The sequence below is a fragment of the Vulpes lagopus genome, chromosome 12 (assembly GCF_018345385.1).
Source record: "Vulpes lagopus strain Blue_001 chromosome 12, ASM1834538v1, whole genome shotgun sequence".
In the NCBI taxonomy this organism is placed as follows: domain Eukaryota; kingdom Metazoa; phylum Chordata; class Mammalia; order Carnivora; family Canidae; genus Vulpes; species Vulpes lagopus.
In genome coordinates this window covers 15,247,743-15,270,246 of record NC_054835.1, presented here as the reverse complement: position 1 = coordinate 15,270,246, position 22,504 = coordinate 15,247,743, and the positions used below count along the sequence as shown (strand labels likewise).

General features: G+C 50.7%; 1 protein-coding gene across 2 annotated transcripts in view; it reads right to left on the bottom strand.

Moving 5' to 3' along the window:
- Positions 1-22,504, bottom strand: part of SMG6 (SMG6 nonsense mediated mRNA decay factor) — a 244,824-nt gene that overhangs the window by 2,418 nt on the left and 219,902 nt on the right. For both annotated transcript variants that reach the window (XM_041724719.1, XM_041724718.1), the window contains 5 exons: positions 20,651-20,827; positions 16,446-16,592; positions 6,250-6,403; positions 3,074-3,285; positions 2,681-2,762 (listed from right to left, as the gene is read on the bottom strand). In XM_041724719.1, coding sequence (XP_041580653.1) covers positions 2,681-2,762; positions 3,074-3,285; positions 6,250-6,403; positions 16,446-16,592; positions 20,651-20,827 — 772 coding nt within the window. The remainder of the gene's footprint in view (positions 1-2,680; positions 2,763-3,073; positions 3,286-6,249; positions 6,404-16,445; positions 16,593-20,650; positions 20,828-22,504) is intronic.

Genomic DNA, 22,504 nt, shown 5'->3' with positions numbered 1-22,504 from the left:
AAAGGAAAAGTCAAAGTCATCCTCCTGGTTCTCTCCCTTCAGGGCTAAGATCTATGCATACTCTGAGATTTTTTGATGCCCACGTACAAGTATATATACTTGTTACATAAGCTTTTTTCCCAACAACATTACAATCATACTAGCCATATTTATTTTATTCAAAAATTTTTAAAGATTTTATTTATTTATTCATGAGAGACACAGAAAGAGAGAGAGGCAGAGACACAGGCAGAGGGAGAAGCAGGCTCCATGCAGTGAGCCTGATGTGGGACTCAATCCCGGGACTTGATCTCGGGACTCCAGGATCATGCCTTGGGCCGAAGGCAGGTGCTAAACCACTGAGCCACCCAGGGATCCCCTATTTTATTCAAATTTGATAGATTTTAAAGCCCTTTCTGTATCAGCACAAGCAGCCTTTGTTCTTTTCAGATGACCTCTTAGCAAGATGTCTTCCACTACCTCTCTTCTCCAAATTCTCTAACCTTTCAATGTACTGGAGAGAATTTAAGCCAGGGCCAAGTACCCACACGAGTGACATCCCCACCCCAAGTCAGGCCGCTCAGTGGTAGGCCCACCCCTCAGCCCTTAGTCCCAGGCTGGGTATTTCCTGACGGAGGTCCGGCAGACAGTGAGGCACAGGAAATGTCCTGCGGGGCTTACTAACTGCGGGGGGGCTGGCGGGGCTGGGCAGTTGCAAGTGTCCAGGTCTGGACCTGAGCAGTTTCAGGCTTGCCAGCTCCAGGCGGGGAGGCTGAGAACTGGCTGTCAGCCTGGGAGGAGTTTGGGGGAAGAGGGAGGGAGAGGCTCATGAGGCTGACACTGGTGGGAGAAGGGGACTGGCGGAAGGAGAATGGGTGGGAGGTGAGGGCTGCGGTGGGCAGACAGGGAGAGGAAAGGCCACATGAGCAGAGATGATGCTCTTAGATGGCTCTGCTGCCTGGGCCTGGCCCTTCAGGCGTGGGTGTGCTGGCTGTGCTTTCTGGGGTTCCCAGCTGGCTGCTCGAGGTAGCCCCACAGCTCCTGTCCTGGGGCTTAGACCAAGAGAGTCCCAGGCCTTAGGATAGACGACTAAGGCCCAGCATTGCTGGCAGGGGTCTGCAGGGGTTTCTGTGGATACTTTCAGACATTTTTAACAATAAACATCCTCTGTTTTGACACTGGTAACTTCACTTTGTTAGAAACCAGAGACTGTCATCTTGTCAGGCCCCATCCGCCATAATCCACATGATTTTAAAATTCAACATCGTTTACACATAAACATTTAGTGACGGTTTCTCTGTGAATCTGACAAGTTAATCTGCTAAGAATTCACACTGACAAATGGGGTTTGATTACACTAGCCATTGCTGATGTAATTCTGATAGGGGCGGTCCCCAGGATGGCAATGGGTTCCTGCAGGCTGTTTGGGGTGAAGTGGGGGTGGAGAGACTAGTAAGGCCAAAGCCAAAATGTGTCTCAGCTAAGAAAGAAACAGTTCCGAGGCTGGGTGGGGCCGTGGCAGTATTGGAACCATACTTCTCAACAAGGCCTCCTGCAAGGTTGCCTACCTCTCTCTCAGAAGGTGCCCCTCTAAGAAGATGCCTGGGAGCAGAGCCCAAGCTCCTCTGTTGGACCCCTTTCTACCACTTCACTGCTCCAGGTCTGGCCCCAAGGGACAGAACATGCAAGCATCGTGGCAGGACTCCCCTGAAGAACAGCGCTGTGGGCTCATTATGAGCCCCTGATGCAGAAAGCCAGGCAGGAGTGAGGGGCTACATGGACACAGGTGGCAGGGGCAGCAGAAGAGAAGACAATCTCCCTACCGGCTTGGAAGCCAGGGCTAGCAAACTGAGCAGGGAAGTGAGATGGGCAACAACCACCAAAAGAAAATGACAAGATGTAGTTCCCTATACATAGTTAGAAACCTAGCAGTAAGAATACCCAAGTCCGCAGATAACACAGAGCAAGGATGTCCTAGGAAGAAATGTCAGAGTCTTGGGAGCCAGGAGCAGAAAATACCCAAGCCCTGCTGACTCTGAAGGGCTGTGCAGGAAAGCGTTCTGGATTGAGGATGAGGTGCTAAAATACCTGAAGAGTCCCAGAGTGTACCTTTGGCCCAAAGACAGGTCTACTGGTCACCAAGGAGCCCTTGAAAATTGGGCTGAGGGCTCAGTCTTCAATCTGTCGCCCACCCCCTAAGTGCCACAGCACATGACACAGAGACAGGAAGAAAAGGCCCACAACTGGCTGGGGAAGTACCTCCACTACTGGCCTGCTGGAGGGTAAACATTTAGGGATGAACTGAGAGGGTGAGAGTGGCCAGGAAAAGGAAGGTGGGCCCTAGGGACCAGTGGGGACTGTCCTCTCAGAGCTGCAGAGGGCTGGGTTCAGGAGACCATGGCCAAAATAAGCTACATTGAATCATAGACATTCTTGCTGTCAGAGGACTCACTGAAGACCCAAGAAAGGAAATGGAGGCATGTTGAGTGGGAAAGATCACTGCCTAGAGCCTGGCTTCCAGGGCTAGGTCACCCTAGTTGGCCCAGGGTCCACCTGGGATGGGGGGAGCTGTGACAGAGAGGTAGGATTTCCAGAAGGCTGGCCTCAGGCTTGCATCCACCTTCCCAGGCCAGAATTGGTGAAGGGACCCTTCCCTAAGGCTGAGGGTATGGATGATCCTGAGGCAGAGGCAAAACTGTACCTTTGTTGGTGGGCATGAAGTCCTTAGCCTTGTCTTTGCAGTAGTGGAGGCAACAGGAGAGTATCAAGTCATCGTTGTTACCCTGGGGGAAGAAAGTGTAAGAAATGCCACTGGGCAGGAGGGGGCGCCATTCAGAGGAGGCACAGGTATACTTGTGCCATCTGGGGTCTTGGGGAGGATCATATCCCAGAGTCCCTCCCCTACATGTTCTGGCCCTGCTTGGCCAGGCCCAACTGTGCCAAGGGTGATCTAGGGGACAAAGAACTGCCCCTCTGGGGCCTTGATGGTAGCTGCCTGCCCCCAAGCTGTCTGGGCTGCCTGAGCTGTCCGAGCTCCTGGACACCCTGTTCTGAGGGTGGCTATGGGCTCCCCCTTTTCTGCCACAGGTCTTACCAGTTGCCCAGTGATGTCCTCACTGCGAAAGGCGATGGATTCAAGTTCATTGCCACGGCTGGTCAGGGCCCGTAGACAAGTGTCCCGACTCTCAAATCGCCGCTCGAGGAATTCGATGGACTTCCGGGCCTTTTCCTGCACTACACGGGCATAGCCCCCAGCCCGGTGGTCTGTCTCCTGCCCCTTGGCCAGGCCGTCCAGCTCATTGATCACTGATAAGACAAAGTCCCACAACATATCAACCTCAGCGATCAACAATTCTGTCCTCACACTTTAGGCTCACTTTCCCAGCCAGCCCCCCGTCAGACTACAGGCTCCATCCTGTTCACAGGAGTCTTCCAATGATGCTAGGGAAAGGTGGGGGGCAAGAAGTGTTCCTGACTTGTCACAGAGCTCTATCTTTATGCCTCCTCCTCTGGGCCCCACCCTCCTCCTAGAAGGAACCTACAGGGATTTTCTGGAGCTGCTGTATTCAGAGGAAGAAACCTGGCCCCTCTAATCACATTCCTCAGTTATAGGATCAAATTGAAAGGGTCTCTCAGGAAAGGCAAGGGTAGCCACTAAAGGACAAGAGGCCCTCCCCCTCATCAATCTGGATTTCCAACCACAGCAGTTCATAAGGGGCAGAGTTCTTTGCTCCATCCCCTGGCATAGTGCAGGGAGGTCACCAAATGGGAAGCATTAGTCACAGCCTTACTTGCAAGGACCCTGGTATCCCTCAAACCATGCCCTTGGCACATCTACTCCTGATATTGCACGTGTGTTTGTGTGTGTGTGTGTATGTGTGTGTGTGTGTGTGTGTGTGTGTCTGCCTGCCTATGTGTCTGGGACACGGCTTCATTTTCTGGTGAAGATTCTTTCCAAAATTCCAGCCAAAAGCCTGAGGTCAAGTGGGAAATATGTACTCCTTGGGGGCTCCGGGAGAGTTTGGGGTCTGAGGCCTCTCCTCAGTGCAATGATTCATGGCTCAGGGAGTCGGCATGAGCATGCTGTTCCATGGTGAGCCTGGCACTCACTGTCTGGGTATTCGGAGACACTTTCTGGAAAGGGCCTTGTGGGAATACACATACACACATACACACACACACACACACAGAGCCCAGACTTTCATCAACCTGAGACTGCTGCATGTCCACACAATGTATGGTTGAGGCTGGGAAGTAGTGGTGGACGAGTGTATGGTACAGCAAACAGAACATCAAACACGAAAAACTGGTATTCCATCCCAAAATCTCCTTTCCTGCTTCCAAACTAAACAGGCTTCAAAGGGGAAGCTTGTTTGTGCTTCTGCACCAGGCGGGGCTTCTTCATGCTAGGGTCAGGTCTAAGGAGCAGAAGCAGGTTAAAGAGACAAGAAACAAGCAGGGAAAGCTGTCGGCTTAACCCTTTGTCCTCCGGACACAGAGTGGGAATCCACTGAGGGAGCCTCACTGAATAGGAGTTCCCTTTACAGATCCTGAGAGTCTAGGGCCCTGTCCCACTGAAGAAGGTTCAAAGAGGCGGCTCTGCCCTTCTGTGGCAGAGCTGTCATTTCCTAGCACCCACGGAGTGGGGGTGGGGGTGGGCATCTATCTATTCTATGTGTGTCCTCCCCAGGATTTTTTTTCTCCTATATTTGCTCCCTCCCCACCATCTGGCTTTCCCTGCTGAACAAGCTTCTCAAGGCCAAGGGCTTACAGCTCTGCCTTCTGCTGGATCCTCCAAGAATAAGGAGAGTGTGAACACACAGTAGGGGCACAATCGGTGCTGAGGACCAAGAACCTGGCTAGCCTGGGATGGTGTCTGACACTCTTTCCAAGTCTTAGGGAGCTCCTGAGATGTCAGCAATCTCTCAGTTATCCATTTCCTGTTAGCAAAAGTGGCCACTCACTTTCTTTCCCCTAAAAATCTCCGGAGTAGGAAAGAAGAGAGACATATTATCTGGATAGCTATTCCATCCCAGGATGCAGTGAGGGAAGAGAGGAAGCTAAAACAACTTGATGGTCTTGCTGCTCTACTTTTGAAGAACAGAAGGCCTTCCCTTAGGTCTAAGGCCTGGATTTAAGAGGTTCTGGCCAGGCCACATGGGGAGGGGGAAGGAAGACAGGGAGGGTGGAGGCGGGACGAGGGCTGCTTCAGTGCCAACATTCTCAGGTGGTGCTAACGTGTTTCCCACAACCCCCCAGGGTTCTACAGCCTCTGCAGGGGCGGATGTTTCCTGCCCTTTGTTTCCACCCTTCTCTGGCACTAAGACACTTGGGACTAGGAGGGGAGGCCCAATGGAACATCTTGGCATGGATGTCAGAGGTGGCTTGGCAGGCAGACTGCCAGTCTGGCAGCTTTTCCAGAGGATGAGGATCCCGAACTTGCTCCAAGTGGCTTCTGAGAAGGAGACACTGAAAAGCCAATCACCTCCCAGACCCTCTCCTTCCACAGGATAGCCATCAGCTGTATCAATTGTATTAGGAGCCCAGAGCTCAAAGCCCATCCTCAGGCTGACCCACCACAGAGCTCCAAGAACTAAGACAGTGCCTAGACAGTTCCCTGGAGACAGCCCAGCTGGGCTCTTCTGGCCTGAGGGTGGAAGAGAGCTAGCTGGGTCCTGAGATGCTGACCCTGCACCAGCACCAGTGACCAGACAGTGGTGAGGGCCCAAGTGGCAGGAATCCACAGGCATGAGCCAAGGGCTTGCTCTGGAGGGTTTCCATCAGCCTGGCCTTAGGGTGACACTAGCCAGAAGAATGCTACCTCGAACCAACAGAATGATCATGAAAAGCTACAAGACAATCAGACCAAAGGCATCTAACCACTTCAAAATCCTCCCAGCCTCCCTGCCAGACCACCCAGCAGCACTGCCGTTATCTGCCAGGGCTGAGTGTTTACCAATAACGGGAACCAGCTTTGCTGTTTTACTGCAAGCTTTATAAGGATAAAAACAAGGGCTGGGCTCATGCAGCCTCTGGTTGCTGGGACACAGGAGTCCATTTGCTCAAGCAGTTTAAGCCATGGATCAGCCATAATAATTTGAACTGCTTTGATTATTAAACAAATTTCCTTGCCCCCCGCATACCCTACTTCCCTGCAAATCCTGTCATACACACATAGCAGGGCTCTCTGCCTGCCCAGCCACCGGGCTGTGGGGCATGTGTGTAGAGGGGGCTGCAGCACACGTGCAGGGTTGTTCTGGCCTGACTCACCAATGAGGGGCACCACCAGGATGTACTTCCTGCTCTCCAGCAGCCGTGCCAGACTGGCCAGGTGGTCAATGAAGCCGTTGGTGTCTGGTACAAGGAACAAGGGTCTGATCTCGAGCTCCATCTGCCTCATCTGACTCTGGTCCTCCAGGACAGCCTACAGGGACACAGAATGGTGAGTGAGCCAGAGTGAGTAGGCAAGCGGGTGGATAAGCCAGGGCCCTGACTTCACAGTGTGTCAGCATCCTGCCCCCTGAAACTCTTCCCCCTCCAGAGGGATAGCCAGCCCCTGTCAGGCCTGAGGGTCAGGCCCAAGGGCTGGACAAAGCACTGCAATAAAAATCAACTTGGACTAAGCAGCCTGAGGAATGAGGTGTGCCTAAAACCCTGCCTGGGACAGAGTGGACCCTGATGGGATTAATAATAACAGGTTTCTGAAAGTAAGACCCTGGGCTAAAAGTCAACCAGGGAGAGTCAGTCAGTTTCCTTGGACATGAAAATGGTTTCACAGATGTTATCTAGACAGCATAGAAAGGGGTACTGCTCAGTGCAAACACGTTATACATGTATCATTTGTTATTTCAGTTTACTGTGTAGTTAGGGAAAAAAAAAAGGTCACACTCAATGGCTACACAAAAACAGTGCCGCCACCAACAACGAAATCATTAATACCCGCAGCAGGAGTGTGATGGATTTGGACCCAACTCACATGCTTGCAAAGAGCAACACCCAGGCTGATGAGAACTGCACCCCCCACCCCAACTCACCAGCAGAGCGTTTCTTCAACGTCTTTGTGTTCTACTTGTGCTCCTTTGCTGCAGTTTCGTAGGATCTATACTATTATTTACTCAATACCTTTCATTAAATTGACTTTAAGTCAACTCACTTTTTCTGGCTTAGCCACTTCTTAAGCAATGATAACCACAGTATCAAGTTTACTAGTGCAAATTATACTTCCATAGTAAGAAGCTGAAGTGTCTCCTCTGTATCACTAAAAAAACCACCTCATGCAGCACCAGTGAGTGGCCTGTGCACCACACCTCGAAAAACACACGGCTGAGGCCTCGTCTGATGGAGGTTCACATCCTTCAGGGAAGCTCCACACACACATCTGTGAAAGCCTGACTTTCTCAAGTCTGACAGAGCCCTGAGTGGCAGAAGGGCCTTTGAGATAGGCTCTGGGTATGTCTGTCACTCCAGAACATGGTTGCTGTTGTGCTGCTTCCTCTTGTGGGTCCATGGCCAAGAAGAAAAATGATTTGCTGGCATCTGCCTGGCGTGCTCCCTGTGTACATAGCAGGAGGGCACCAGTACAAGCCTTGCAGGGACTGGTCCTGTCACCCCACCTCATGATCTCGCCACACACCAACGTGCAAGGGCAGAGACACAGGCTCAGGGCAGGGGAGGAGATGTGCGTGCCAACTGAGATGGGTCCCACAGTGCTGGGCCTGGCCACTAACAGTCAGTGAGGGAGGCGCTCAGGTTTCACTGGCAATGACAGTAAAATTGAAAGGGCATGCCTCTGAATGCTGGGGGTGGCTTCTCTGTGACCTACTGGGGACCTCTTCCTATGACTAAGTCGTTGCTGCCACTGCCACCACAGCTGGTGGAAGGCACAGGCCACAGGCCACTGGCAGGCATGAGAATTGCGGCTGAGAGCCCCAGTCTGCTGGTCTTCCTACTGCTCTCACCTCATCAGGGGAAAGTACCCCTACTGCTGGCCATCTTCCCAGGGGACTTGGGTCACAGTCCCTCCCCATGGGGCTACCAACTATAGAATGACACACATTCCACTAAACTCGGCTTGGGGCATTTTCTAAAAAAATTATCTTTTCTTAAGGTATAACAGACATATAACATTGTTTAGCAGCTCGGGACTCTACTCTTCCTCCTAAGGAAGCAGCAGCATTCCCATTGCTCATTTCCTCAGGTCTTGCTGTGCTCTATCCAGCTTTTCCACTGCCAGGAACATATTTTTTGGTATCACAGGCACCCAGATCTTTGCCTTTCTGGGTAAGAAGGAACAGAATGGTGACACAGGCTCCGAGAGGGCAGGGGCTCACGGTCCTAAGTTAAGCACTAGGTCTCTGCCACCACCCCACTGTGACTCTTCACATCTTAGTTTTACTGCCTCCAGAAATGATAGTCCAGCTCTGGTGTGACTCTAAAAAGGAACTGGCTGCCATTTTTTACTCTGCACGAACAGTAATAAGCTCCTCGGATCCTGTACCGGTAATCCCACCTTTAGAGAGCTGGCCTTTAAGCCAGGTGGCCGAGGGAGTCTGGGAGGCTGGGGGCTGGACAGCCTATTTGTGTGTATGTTTTTTTTTTTTTTTTTTTAAGATTTAATTTATTTATTCACAAGAGACACACACAGAGAGAAGCAGAGACACAGGCAGAGGGAGAAGCAGGCTCCATGCAGGGAGCCCGATGTAGGGCTCGATCCCTGTATCCCAGGATCTCGCCCTGAGCCAAAGGCAGATGCCCAACCGCTGAGCCACCCAGGCATCTCTTTACTTGTGTGTTCTGAGGGCAGGATAGAAGCAGTGCCTAGGAGCAGGGTACAGGGAATCTCTAACCGTCTGAATTCTCTGAGCTCTGGCTCAGGGCCAGAAAGGTGAACAAAGGCCACAGCCTCTTAGGGAGGTGGCAGCCTTGTTGGTTCCCCAGGGGTGGGGTGGGGTCAGGCTATATGAGGGTGGTTGGAGCTGTGCTGCCATCATCCGGTCCCAGGGACGCCCGCAGACAACTTCCCTTAACCTGGCTCTGCCTAGTGAGTCACCACACAACTGCTTCCTGTTCCCTACATACCCTGACGGAGTCTCAGGAGGTTAAATGAAGCCGTTCCCCCTTCTCCTGGGGTACCCATGGGCCTTGAAGGGGTGTCATACCTGGGTCATGAGACTGGACCAGGCCCCTTCAAAAGAATGGCAGACTGAGGAGGGACTGGGAGTCTGCAGGCTTCTTCTGTGGTATCTGTGATTCCGGCCCTCTCTTACTGGTGGTGGTGGTGTGTGTGTGTGTGTGTGTGTGCATGCGCGCGCCTATGCGCGCACACGTGCACACTTAGCATTTGCCCTCCCAACTTTTCCAGATTTTACCCGTCAGATTCCTGGCAGCTGTGCACGGCGCCTGTGCCGGCCGTCACGTCCCATTCTGATCTCTGGGTCGCACGGTGAGAGAAGGACACAGGATGCGCAGGGAGTGAAAAAGTGATGTCGGTGGGGAGAGTGCCAAGTCCCCACTCATAGCCATGGGACGCTTGGGGAGACGGGGGAAGCAAGCTGCTGCGGAGTTCAGAGGCCGGTAGTGAGATTTATTTTTGTTTGTATGAGTAAAAAGCTGCAGAAGCCTCTGGTGGGGGTGAGGGGGGCTCAATCGGAATGCTGTGATTCAGACAGGCTGGCCCTGGACTGGAGTCAAGTGTGCTGACCCGGAAGGAGAGTTCCACAGGAACCCTCCTTCTGCAGCTAAGACTGGGCCACAGTGGTCCTTGGAGAATGAAATGAGAACCCAAGGAAAGCATGGATGCTTTGAATCAGATCACTGAGAATAAGGACCAAGTTGTCATCAAGCATGGAAGAAAAAAGAACTCAATTCTGTTTCTGGAAGGTGCTAAGTGACCAACTTTTCTCTGAAGTATGAGAGCATCCTTGAGTAGGCTGGTGGGAAACTAGAAAAGAGATAATCCACAATAACATCTAATGAGGAAGCTAACAGGCTTGGGAGAAGGGCTCTTTCACAGGTTAAGTTCCTTTTAGATAGTGGGGATGATTTGGGGATGCTGACCCACTAAAAATTGAGACACTGAGAATTACAAATAAAAGGTAACACAATTAGCTCACGTGGGAGCTGTGGAACTTGGGAGAACCCATGTCATGAGGCAGAGCCACATCAAGAGAAGGCTTTTTCAGGTCTTCCTTCTGCTTAGGGCTCCACAGGGAGTGGGGCTGCTTCCTTCTCTCCTGGGTGACACGAATCAGTTATCCTGGGCCTCTCTGGCCAGAGCCATGTCTTCACCAGAAGTGAGAAGTTCTGTACCACAGCAAACTTCTGTGCTCACTCCATATATGAAAGTATCTAGGAAAATGCCTGATCCACACATATCAGTTACTTCCCAAGTGTCACTTTCCTTTCCTCCTGCCCAGCTCCACGTGTCACCTTCTAAATATCCAGGAGGGAAAACTTCTGGGGAAACCACTCAGGGGCAGAATGGGAGATGGGGAGGGGGGAGAGAGAGGACTAGTGATTTTTATGATAAGATTCATGATACTTATTGTTTCTTTTTTTTTTTTTATTGTTTCTTTTTTTTCTTTAATGACATAGAAGGGTTTTTTTTTTTTTTTGTTTTTAATGAAACATGGAAAAATGGAAATGAAATAAAAAATAGGAAGAGTTGGTGAGATAACCACCAAAAAGTGCAGACAGGCAGTTCCTTCTCGAGCCACAGAAACCAGAGGGAGCAGATGCTGCATTTGTGAGAGAAAGCAGGCAGGACCATCCGCCACCCTTTGGAATGTCACGTCACTGATTTAGTAGGGTGGGAGCTCATGGTAAAGTTCCTGCTTAGGATCCCTCCTCTGGTTGTTCAAAGTCAGTACCACAGAACTTACTGAACACTTGTTCTCTTTTTAAAAGTTAAGAGTAGGATGATTTGCTTGTTAGTTCTTATCATTCTGTGAGGAATGATTGTATTCTCAAATTAGACTGTGAGGAGCTCAAGGAGAATGGCTTCTCTAACAATATCTAGCACAGGTTTTGATATATTATAAGAGCTCAGTGAGCTCAATCACAGAATGTCACAGTTGGAAGGCATTTTAAAGGTACTCTGATTGAATTTTACCCACTAGCTCTCATTGTGAGAATGCCAAAGACCTGTGCCCTTTCCTGATGGAGAGGGAGTGGCGGGGCTGGCATGACCCCTGAGCTTGCTCTAAGCAGTACTGGCCAATGGGTGTGTTCCAGCCAATAGCCTGACCATTCTGTAGGCAGACAGGACGTTGTGGATGCTGGAGTCTGCAGGGAAGCTAGATTGGGCTCTCGAATGGCTGGAGCAGGGTGGGCGGCTGCCCAGCTCTGCAGGCTGATGTGCTTTCCTGCCCCGGCGTGAACGTGCCCCTGGCCTGGTAGTACACTGGCTCCCACCCTGCCTCCGACAGCTAGGAGCCACGGTTGAGTGTCGGCCTTCCGCTAGCTTCCATACAGGTGTGGGGGGCTCTGTGTGTGCCCCATTGTTCCACAGCACCACCCTCCCCCAGCTGGGTGGCAGTGTGAATGGGCTGCAGCTATATTTAGAGTGAAACTCCTGGGGCCACCACAAAGGAGTGACTGCATCTTCAGGAGGGTGGGTGGGCGGGAAGGGGACAGGGGAGCCAAGCTATTTTCAGAACACATGTCATTGCTGGCTACAGAGCAAGACTGTGGCCATAATGCTGAGGGAAACAATAGCTGTGGCCAGAGGAAGAGTCTGTTATGTTTCAGGTGGGATGTTTGCAACTGCTCAGGAAACCCGACCCCGCCCGACAGCAGCACAAATCACAGCAAAGCCTCGTGGAGGCAGAGAGGAGGCGGGGGATTCACAAGGCCAGGATGAGGTGCCAAGAAGCCACGCCTCATGCCTAGAGGCGGGTTTTCAGTGACTGCTTTGCCCTAGGGGCCTAATGGGGACTGAAACACCTCTGACCAATTTCCCAGACAAAGCATGTACCCTGCGCTCTGGTCTCTGGGCAGCCCCCAAGAATGGCAATGGGAAGGAAAAGGACTCAGTCAGAAAGCATCGAGGTGGGCAAAACCAACCTAATATGAAGAGGTGTCTCTGGCAACAGGCAAAGCCTGGGCTGAGCCAGAGACTCAGCGGTCTCAAAGCCCCAGGTGGGTGGACCTGGCCCCCCAATATTCAAGGACTTGCCTAGGTGCCATGGCTCCAGCTGCACAGGCCCTGAGAGCTGCCCACACCCCTATTCTGACCTCCACTTGGCCCCACTCACCAGCCTCTGTGCAACGCCGGAAGCAGGGAGGGACAGGCTGTGGAGGGAGGCCAGGTCTCGCCTACCCCAGCCCACAGATGAGCTTGGGCCCAGGGGTCTAGGTGGGAGAAGGGAAGTGGGGGTGTGGCTGGAGCCCCAGATCCCAGTTGGACTTTATAGTCATCATGGGGGCCAGGAGGATTTTTTTCAACTCTATCTTCATATCCCCTTCCCCAAACATGTGTGGTTCCTGTTTTGCTGCATCTGTAAAAGGCGCCGGGAGCTGGGGACTTGCCTTACACCTCTCGGTTAACACCCCTGGAGACTGATGGAGTTCAGAGCAGTGTAATTTACAGCCCATCTCTCCGATCTTAATTCACCCGATGCTCCTCTCTTCCTTATTGTATTAGTGTGACCCAGGTACCTGCCAACAATAATGGCCTCTCCAGCTTGGAGCCTCTCCCTGACTCCCAGGACAATTTATACCTTTTCCTTGGGATTTTCCCCCCTTAAATTAAACAAAAAGAGGAAAAATAAGAAAAGGTTAACATGGGTTTGGAGTGCTGCAGCCCCGTGGTTCTGGGCAGAGAGCCAATGGCCTGAGGGCACACACATGTGTGTGCTCTCCCAGAAGGGCCTTCACCGGCCCTGTTTTACAGCCACCTCGGCACAGACTCCAGGGTTCACGCATATGGCCAGACAGATGTGTCTGGCTTACGTTCAAGGCTGGAAAATGAAGAATTATGGAAGTGAAGGGCCCCGGGCATTAAAAGGGAGGGGGGGTGGGAGGAAGGGGGGAATTTTTCCTCTGCTGAGAAATCCTCCTGTGGCTGTGAGGCTGGAGGAAGAAGGCTGACAGGAGGCAGGGCTGCCAGCAGTGGTACATGTGGGGCCGGTTCTTAAAGGGCCCACAGCAAACTCAAGCCCCAGCAGGCCTTTGGTGCACAGGCCTGAGCAGCCTGTTTTGAAGGAGGTGACAGGGACAACATGTGTCTCAAGCAGGAGCAGCCACAAGCACCAGACATCAAGTCTCATATAAGACCTCCTGTTTGCAAGGTACTGCATGCTGCCCGATAGGCTAAGCTGAGAATGGTGCTCTCAACAGGCCATGCCCCCATGGCATGTGCTCCCACAGCATCCTGTATTTCTCTTTGGCAACAATGTACACTCGCCTCAAATCACTGGCTTCTCCATTCACTGTACACTCTGTACATTCTGGGGTGGAACTTCTTTGGTTCACTCCTGTGTCCCCTGACCAGCAGCCTCACAGATGCTCATCATCACTTATTAAACTGAGCTGAAGACACAGTACTTGCTTCTAAGGAGTTCAGAGTACTGGGGGAGAGGGGGTTGGCGGGGGGGCGGGGAACAAGTCCAGAAATAACTGTAATATGAGACATGATATAAATATCACAAACGAAGTATAAATCAGTGCCATAGGAACACTGAGCAAAGAGAGATGAATTCCTCCTGAGGGGTATCAGGGAAGGCTTCACTGGGGAGATGAAGTTTCATCTGAGGATTGAAGGAAAAATAGAGTTTCAACAGGTAACAGGAAATGTGGAGCACGGGGATCCCTGGGTGGCGCAGTGGTTTGGTGCCTGCCTTTGGCCCAGGGCGCGATCCTGGAGACCCGGGATCGAATCCCACATCAGGCTCCTGGTGCATGGAGCCTGCTTCTCCCTCTGCCTATGTCTCTGCCTCTCTCTCTCTCTCTCTCTGTATGACTATCATAAATAAATAATAAAAAAAAATTAAAAAAAAAAGGAAATGTGGAGCAGAAAAAGGGTATCCTTCTGAGGGAACAGCATGAATAGAGACCAGAGCGTGGGTAAGGGTAGAGTATGTCAGGGGACAGTGAGAGGAGAGGACGGTCAGTGTTGTCCAGGTAGAAGGGCCTTAGTGTCCAGACAGATACTTTACACATAACTTTCTGAGGTAGGTGTTATTACTTTCATATTACAAATGAGGAAACAGTTTTAGAGGAGTGAAATTATTTTCCCAATGTTATACAGCTAGTAAAACTCATGGGGGATAGGAGAAGAGGCTGGAGAAAGACTGGGAACAGATGAGAAAACCTTCAATGCCATAATCAGGAATCAGACTTTATTAGCAAAGCAAAGGCCCTGATGATTTCTGAGCAGGGGAGTGGCTTTTCTGGGAAGAGAATGATAAAAGCACACAAGGTGCACTGAAAGTGCTGAGGTGGACAGGGGCTCAGTACCACACGACTCTAGGAGCTGCCATTCAGACTACCAAGTGAACAGCACCCCCTGGAGTTGTGCAATGCATGAGCCTTGACTGCTATGATCCAAGTCAGCACGTGGACCAAAAGAGCAGTTGTGGCAATGGGAAGACAAGAGAGAAGGGAGTAAGTGAACACATAGGGTTTGATAAGAAATGAGACATAAGGGGTTAAAAGCCAGTGAGGAATTTTAAGAGGATTCTCTAGTTGCTACTGTCTATTAAGTCACCGAACAAATATTTGCTGAGTGCCAACTCTGCAGCTGAGACTAAGAAGTAATAAAAAAGGAAGGAGGGGACCAAGAGGAGAATGGTGGTGAGGAAGCCTAAGAGGGTGGTGTGGCCAAGAGAGAGGAGAAGACGAGAGCTCACTTATGCTAAGCTATGGATGAGAGGGCCCATCACTGCAGAGATGCCAACTGTGATGGGGACTGAGACTTGATAAAGACAGGGACTTGCTGACTTCCGAAACAACAATTTCTATAACTGCTGGGTTGAGGGTCAAGATGTGGAGGTGGTGAGTACAGGTAGAACTTTTGGGAAGATTTTTTTTTTTTAAAGATTTATTTATTTATTTATCATAGACAGAGAGAGAGAGAGAGGCAGAGACACAGGAGGAGGGAGAAGCAGGCTCCATGCCGGGAGCCTGACGTGGGACTCGATCCCGGGACTCCAGGATTGCGCCCTGGGCCAAAGGCAGGCGCTAAACCGCTGAGCCACCCAGGGATCCCCAACTTTTGGGAAGATTGATGGTGAAGAAGAAAAGAACCACAGGATGGGAAGAAAGACAGCTTGAGGATGAAGTTGCTTTGTAGGTCACAACAGAGAGTTCCATACAGACCCCATAAGGGCAGTCATACCATAACAATGACCTGGCAGAGGTATCACACACTTAACACCAATTGGCAAGAGGACATAAATGTCTCAAAAACAATGGATCCCTACTGGTATCCATTCCTCTTCCCAGGGCAGAGTTCTGATTGGTGTTCTGACAAGTATCAGACCACAGTGACCATTTATGGAGTACACACTGTGTGCTATTCATTGTGTTAAGTGCTGCACAATGCACTGGCTCCTGTAGGCTGCACAGTAATTCTAGGAGGTAGGCACTATTACCACTTTCACTTTACAGATGGAGAAAAAGGCTCTGAGAAGTTAAACAATGTGCCCAAAGTCACAAACCCAGTAAATGGTGGAGTCCAGAATGTGATCAGGTCTGCCTGACCACAATGTGCTAAGCTCTGAGCCAAAGGCAAGGGGTGGTTAAAGAGAGGATTAAAAATAAGACATTCCTAAAGAGTCCTGATGCTTCCCCATGCTTATAGTCCTTAAAGGGAGGAGCATGACTGGCTCTTCCCTGTCTGCCTTGAGGCCTAGATAAGAGGAAGTGAGTTTATAGTACAAAGGACAGATCTGGGAGAGCCATAAAGAAAAACCTGCTGCAAGTGGAGGCAGGGGACCAGAGAGCTGATGGGTGGAAGAATCTTGTATGGAGAAGTAGTAGTTTCTCTCTGGGAGGGTCCAGAGTGTCCTGCTCAGAGGGGCTTGGCCATTACATTTGGAGCCCAGATAATCAGACTGTGGCTATGACATTCTCTTCCCTGGTAAGAGGTGTCCTCTACAGAGTACCTATGACCTCTCTAGGAGTATTGATAAGGTTTAGGGGGAACTCTGAATCTCCTGAGATTGTGTGGATGAGTGTGTTATATGTGGGTATATATTCACAGATCATGACTGGGGAAGAAGCTTTCATCAGATTCTTTGAGAAGAACCTGCTTTTGCCTTGGGAGTCCACAAGGAGGGAGACTCCAGGCACCATATGTGCTATCAGAATTTGGTAACGGAGGAAGAAAATGGGTGGAATCAGTAAGGACACTGCCAGACAGTCTCTGAGAGGGTCCTGTTCATGCCTACCCTCAACTCACACCCTCCTCATACCCTGTACAGTCACCACCCTGATGGGAACCACCCTCTCCAGACAAGCCCCACCTGGATCTTTTCTTGGCGACGCTGTTGCTCAGCTATCTTCCTTGCCAGAGCCAGCTTCTTGGCCCGAAGTTCCCTGATGTCATCCTCACCCCCGCTGCCTTCGGCCTCTGAATCTTCCTCAAAGTCTTCAATCACCACGTCCTCCTCCTTTGGATGATGGAGTAGGTCAGGGGAGAGAGAAGATGTGAGCCCATGGCCCTTACCATACCCACCCTTCTGTCCGTCCAGCACTCCCAATTCCATGCTTACTTGGATCTTCCTTGCAAAAGGCCTTAAGGTGTGTGCTTCCCTTAACTGAAGCATAGAGGGAATAGAGAGAAGCTGCCACCTCTCCTCCCCGCCCCCACCAACTGCTCCCTTTTGCACTCCAGGCTCTTTCCTTCTGGAGGCTCACAGGTCCTATGAGAAGTCACTCACACACAAATATACTTCCATGCTTAAACACACAGCTCTCCATTCTCCTCTGCACTCACTAAGTAAAGCTTTGAACCTATTTCCATTTTAAAATCATCAAAGGGGAAAACAACAAAGAAGGTTAAACCACTCAATTTAAGTTTAATTTCTGCTAATGATCTGATAGGCATCCATTCTGGCCATGAGCTGGGAGTTAGGCATGGAAGCTCCCCTGCTCCCCCAGATGGCTTTAGGGAGCAGATGCTGTAGTTCAGCAGACCTTGCCCTGATTTCTTGATTTCTTTTTTTCCTGATTTTTTTTTTTTTTTTTTTTTTAAACCACAGCCTGACTGTGAGGGCTGCTGAGCCCCATTACAGGAATTCACATGACATGACCTTGCTCAGCTGCCCTCCTGGGTCTGGGCAGGCTAGGAGATGGCTTGCTAGCTTCAGGAGCCTCCTGCCAGGCTGGTGGAGCCTTCCCCAGGGATGGCCCTCCCTGCTTGCAGCCTCAGCTTTCAGAAGCCCCCACTCTCCGGGTGGTCCCAGGCTCTGTTCTTCACTTTCTCACTTCTGACCTTGGTCAGCAGAGAACATGCAGCTGCCCAAGAGCATGTCCTCTGAGGGATAGGATTAGCATGGGTAATGGAGTCATTAGTAGAAGATTCCTGTGTTTCTACCTGGATGATGATAATGACAGTGATTATGACAATAACAAGTACATTTACCGAATGCTTACTATTGGCCACCTAACTGGGCTGTTTTTTCGTGTATCAACTCATTTAATACTCATGATGGTCTTTTTAAAAAAATATTTTATTTATTCACAAGACACACACACACAGAGACACAAGCAGAGGGAGAAGCAGGCTCCATACAGGGATCTGCTGGGATCACGCCCTAAGCTGAAGGCAGACGCTCAACTGCTGAGCCGCCCAGGTGTCCCTCATGATGGTCTTTGAAATAGATGCTACTATTATCCCTTCTTTCTTTCTTTTTCTTTCTTTCTTTCTTTCTTTCTTTCTTTCTTTCTTTCTTTCTTTCTTTCTTTCTTTCTATCTATCTATCTATCCCTACTTTAATAAATGAACACACTGACGTTTAGAAAGGTAAACAATCTGCTCAAGGTTAACAGCTAGTAGGTGGCAGAGGAGGGATTCAAATCCCCATGAGTCTGACTCCAAAGTGTGTAATCTTACCAAGAGTAGGCAAGAGCACAGGGCTGGGCTCTTGAATCTAGACAGTAAGGCCAAACCAGCCCTGAGTGCCTCAGCTTTGCCAGGCTTCCAGCAGGCCCACCTGGGATGTGTTCCATACAGTCTGCTCTCTCCTCTAACTGTCCATCTCAAGATGATATTCTGATGGATTTTCTTGGCTGAAAGTGGTTGGTAAAGTGTGTGGGTGGGTAGGTGATGCTTTGTCTTGGGAGCAGAATCTAGAGGGGTAGGAAGACAGGTGTTTTGGTAGTATCCCTAAGGAATAGGACTCTCTTTGGCTCATGAAGAATGACATCTGAAGAAACAAAGAATCTTCCTCCCCCAACTAGCTTCAGTGACTCAGTCTTTTGGTTTAGGGGGTCTCAGGATGAGGCTAGAACTGCCACCGTCCAAGAAGTCTCAGGGATGCTATCTATAGTGACCATGCATCTTACAACCCACAAGCTATAGTGTCACAGGATTCATTTCCAGGAGGCCCAGCATATGAGAAGGCAGAAGACTCTCTTTGCACACTTACTTCCTTGCTCGTGGGGTTAACCTGGACCAGAGTGAGTGGGACAAGATGGTGGACCAGCCTATGGGGCAACACTGCCTCTGCCTGCTCTCATCAGGGATACACAGGGTTATCGTGGGGATTGGAGTGAGCTTGACTGAGGTCAAAAGGGGGTCAGTGAGGCTTGTCTGAGGTTCACTCAACTCTCACAGCAAACGAGGAAGTGTGGGGTTATGAAATTACACAGACTAGGGTAAGCAGGGTTTCCCAGGGGCCACTAACATAAAGGAACCCAAGAGGCTCGTGGGAAAAGGAAGAAGTGGGCAGCATGGCGTGGGTCACAACCTCTGTCTGGTCAATAAGCCTTAGGAGAAAGAGTGTGGCACAGCCAAACTTTGGGCCCAAAGATCTAGTCTGCTTCCTTGTCAGAGTGGTGGAGACCCTCCTTGGCTTCTACACTGTGCCCTTCTCTGGGGGCCTCACCAGCCTAACTGGATTTGGTACTACAGGCTTCACTGGCCAGAGGACATCTCTCCTAGCAATCCTGGAGAGCTGGCCTTGCTTACTTTCCACTGTCTGCTTCAGCCTTGCAGTGTGGGTGAGAGAGCTGGCTGAGGTGCTGCCCACCCATGCTTCCCTGCACCGTGCCCAGAGCTGGGGTGACACAGCTGTCCTGCTCGAAGCCTGGACACCCCGATGGCTTTAGCAAGCCTGCTGTCCCCTCCCATAATGACAGCTCATTCTTTCCCATTATTCCCTGCCTAGGTTTCATCGGAGTCTGGAATCATGGGCTCAGCTTTATCCCTGGAACCACCTCTGTCCTGGAAGCTGAGCCCTGTGTCATCAGGGGTGGGGTGGGGTTCTCCAGTTATTCTAATGAAGCCAGTCCAAGACTCTGCTGCTCAGAAGACTCTGAACCAAAGGTGGCCACTCTATCACTGCTTCAGATCACAAACGCCAGCTCCCAGCTGACATCTGGCTTCCCCAGCCTGTTGCTGATTTCATCCCTGCACCCCACCCTGCTCCACCAGGCGCTCGAGACCGCTGTGGGCCAAATGACTGTGTTGGCCTACGGCTGACCTGGCCTCTGGCTGGAATCACTTCCGTCCCTTCTTGAAGCCCCATGTTCCTTCCCACCTAAGACTCCTCTGTCTTTAACACTGTGGGGTAAAAAAGGAGAGTCAACTTCCAGGCAAAAGTGGTCTGTGTGTGTGCATGCAATCCCAGACAGGCTTACCCAGACATACAGCAGTGCAGCTGGCAATACTATCAAATGTACACATGTGCCAACACTGTCACACACTCACACTTACTCAAGAACCCAGAGCCAGCAGGGAAGCTGGCAGCAGAGTTCAACTTCAACTGACACACAAACCTAGCACATATAGGCCCATGACAACAATCACCCTCAAAATATACATATCTGCACACATACACGCATAGGAGGGCAACTGTAGGTGGGGTTTAGCCAGGATGGGTACACAGGTTCGTGCGCATGCGTGTGCACACACACATATACACATGGTCTGGAGTGAAGCAAGGGCTACAGGAACAACCAAGGGCAAACAAACAAGAGGAGAATTCCTTAATCACATCAGGATGTGCAGGAGGGAGGGAGGGAGCAAGGGAGGGAGGGAGAGCAGGCCAGGGGAGGGGGTGATTTTCCACACGGGGCCAGCAATGTCAGCTCTTCCTGTACGTGTGCTGGAGGCTGGAGTTCAGGCCTGTGCTGCACTGAGCTCCACACATCTATAAACTTGATCCTCAGCCTGAACCCTAACACCACCCGCTCCCCCCCCTTTCCTAAGCCTCCCGAGCTGCACATTATTAAACTCTTTCTTTCCCTCCCTTCTCCTCCAATGCAACATTAAAAAGAAGCATCTGGAACTCGTAGCAGAGTGAGATGGAGACACTGGGGTGGGACTGGCAGGAAGGGGCACCAGCAGAGTGCACTCTTGAGAAGTTGTCTGGTCACGTCCACATCCATATTGCTCTGAGTGGTTATAAATAACCGGGTAGGAGCAGCAGAAATGGGCAGAGCAGGATTGGGGGTGGGGAGGGGAGCCCTCCCTCTGCCACAGCGGGCTCTCCCCGCACAGTACCTCATCTTCCAGTTGTTTTCCCTCTTGGCTTCCCATTTCCTTTCCCATGGTGTCTGGGACGGGTGCCACTGACACATATTTTCCACCCTTGAATGCCAGGAGAGGCTCTTCTTGTCCACAAAGGGCTTCCAGAAAATACTTCAGCACTGTGACCCTTTTGCAGTCGGCTGCAATAACCTACAGGGCAAGAGGGAGAGAAGAGAAACGGCATTTCTGAAAGGGTAGATGAAGATGACAGGAGTTGTTTGCTGGCAAAGGGGCACATGAGAAGTGTGTCAAAGTTACTGGATAAGGCTGCAGAGTGAACAAGTGGGACTTCAAGTGTGTATGAAATCGTGAAGGAGGGCTGCGGGTGGAGATGAAAGGGCCAAGATCCTCTAGAGGAATAAAGTCACTGTCTCTCTTTAGGTCATCCCCGGAGGAGCAGACAGCCCCATGACCAATGACAGGTACCCTCTGGGGCTTTTGCCTTTCTTCTGAGTTCCTGATATAAAAAAGGAATAAATTAAATTTGTCTAAGTTTCATATTTAATTGACAGAAGGATAGAGTGCAGAACACAGCTTCCTGGTAACTTCACTGCCTCCCATTCTCCTCCCAGCTCCCCTCTCTCTAGATTCCCAGGAGGAACACTTCTAGCCTGAGTGCAGAATGAAGGATGAGGGCTTTCTTGGCTGTTTCATTTCAGCTAGATCACTTTGGGCTTCCCCTGACAGGTTCCTGCCCCACCTAAGAGCTTCTCATACTCAAGAGATTGGGGTCAGGCAGGAAATTGTTGTCAGGAGAAGGGAGACAGGCAAAACAGGTAAGGGGTGTTTCACCAAAGCTCTGCTCCTTCAGGAGTTCACTCCATCCTGCTCCAATGTGGCCACATCAGCACATAAACCAGGGCTGTCAGAGAAGCTGGGGCTGATTTAGCTGAAATGAAATTCAATATCTTGAACAATCATCAAATCTGTAAGTGTCTCAGATGAAGTTTCCATAGTCACTCTGTCTGGGGTCCTTTGCCTGCTAGACCACACAGGTGTGTCCTCACTTGCAAAACCATCTGCATTGCTGGCACCCTCTCATGATCCGCTCTTCATCTCTGGCCTCTGGGGTCCTTTTCTTCAAGGGAGAGGAGGAGCCCTGCTTGATCTGGAGCTTGGAAACTGGTGAAGACCATCACCCCTTCATCAGCACTGACTCTAGCCCCTGCTGAGTGTCCCGCATTCCAGAATGTGAAAGAGACTTCTATGTCTGTATCACATAGTAAAGTCCTAACTTGGAGACCAGCTTTGATTGTTTGCTCATTGTTTCACAGGTGCATTATGTCCCTCACCTGGACAATAACCCCACTGGTAGCAAAGGACACATTTTGTATTCTTCATGCTTTCTTATTGAGGGGTGCTAAGGACAAGCGGGGCACCCAGGAGGCTCACAGTAAGGACAGATAGGCACAGAGAAGCTTGGCTGGGTACCACAGGAGAATGAGGCAGGCATGATCCAAGTCTCCTAGGACACTAGGAGGAAGTGAGGAGTACTGTGCCATCTGGCTGGCCAGGGCAAATACAGCACATACTAGTGAACTGTGATTCTATCCTCTGTTGCCTCTCTGTGCCAAACCTCCTCTTCTCCCTGCCTGAGAGTGGCCGTTGCTCACCCTCACCAATGACCCTGGGAACATTATAGGCTTGAATTTCAGGCTAAGTACCTCGACCACCTCCACCTGAGAAGCTGACCTAACAGGTGTTCAGCTACCCAGAGAAGGCTTAGGAGGGGACAGCCATCTTGAATTTGGGGTGCCCAGTGCTGGACTTGGGCCAGGGCAGGTAATCATAGGTCCCACTGTGTGTATTCAAACATGTCATGAGGAA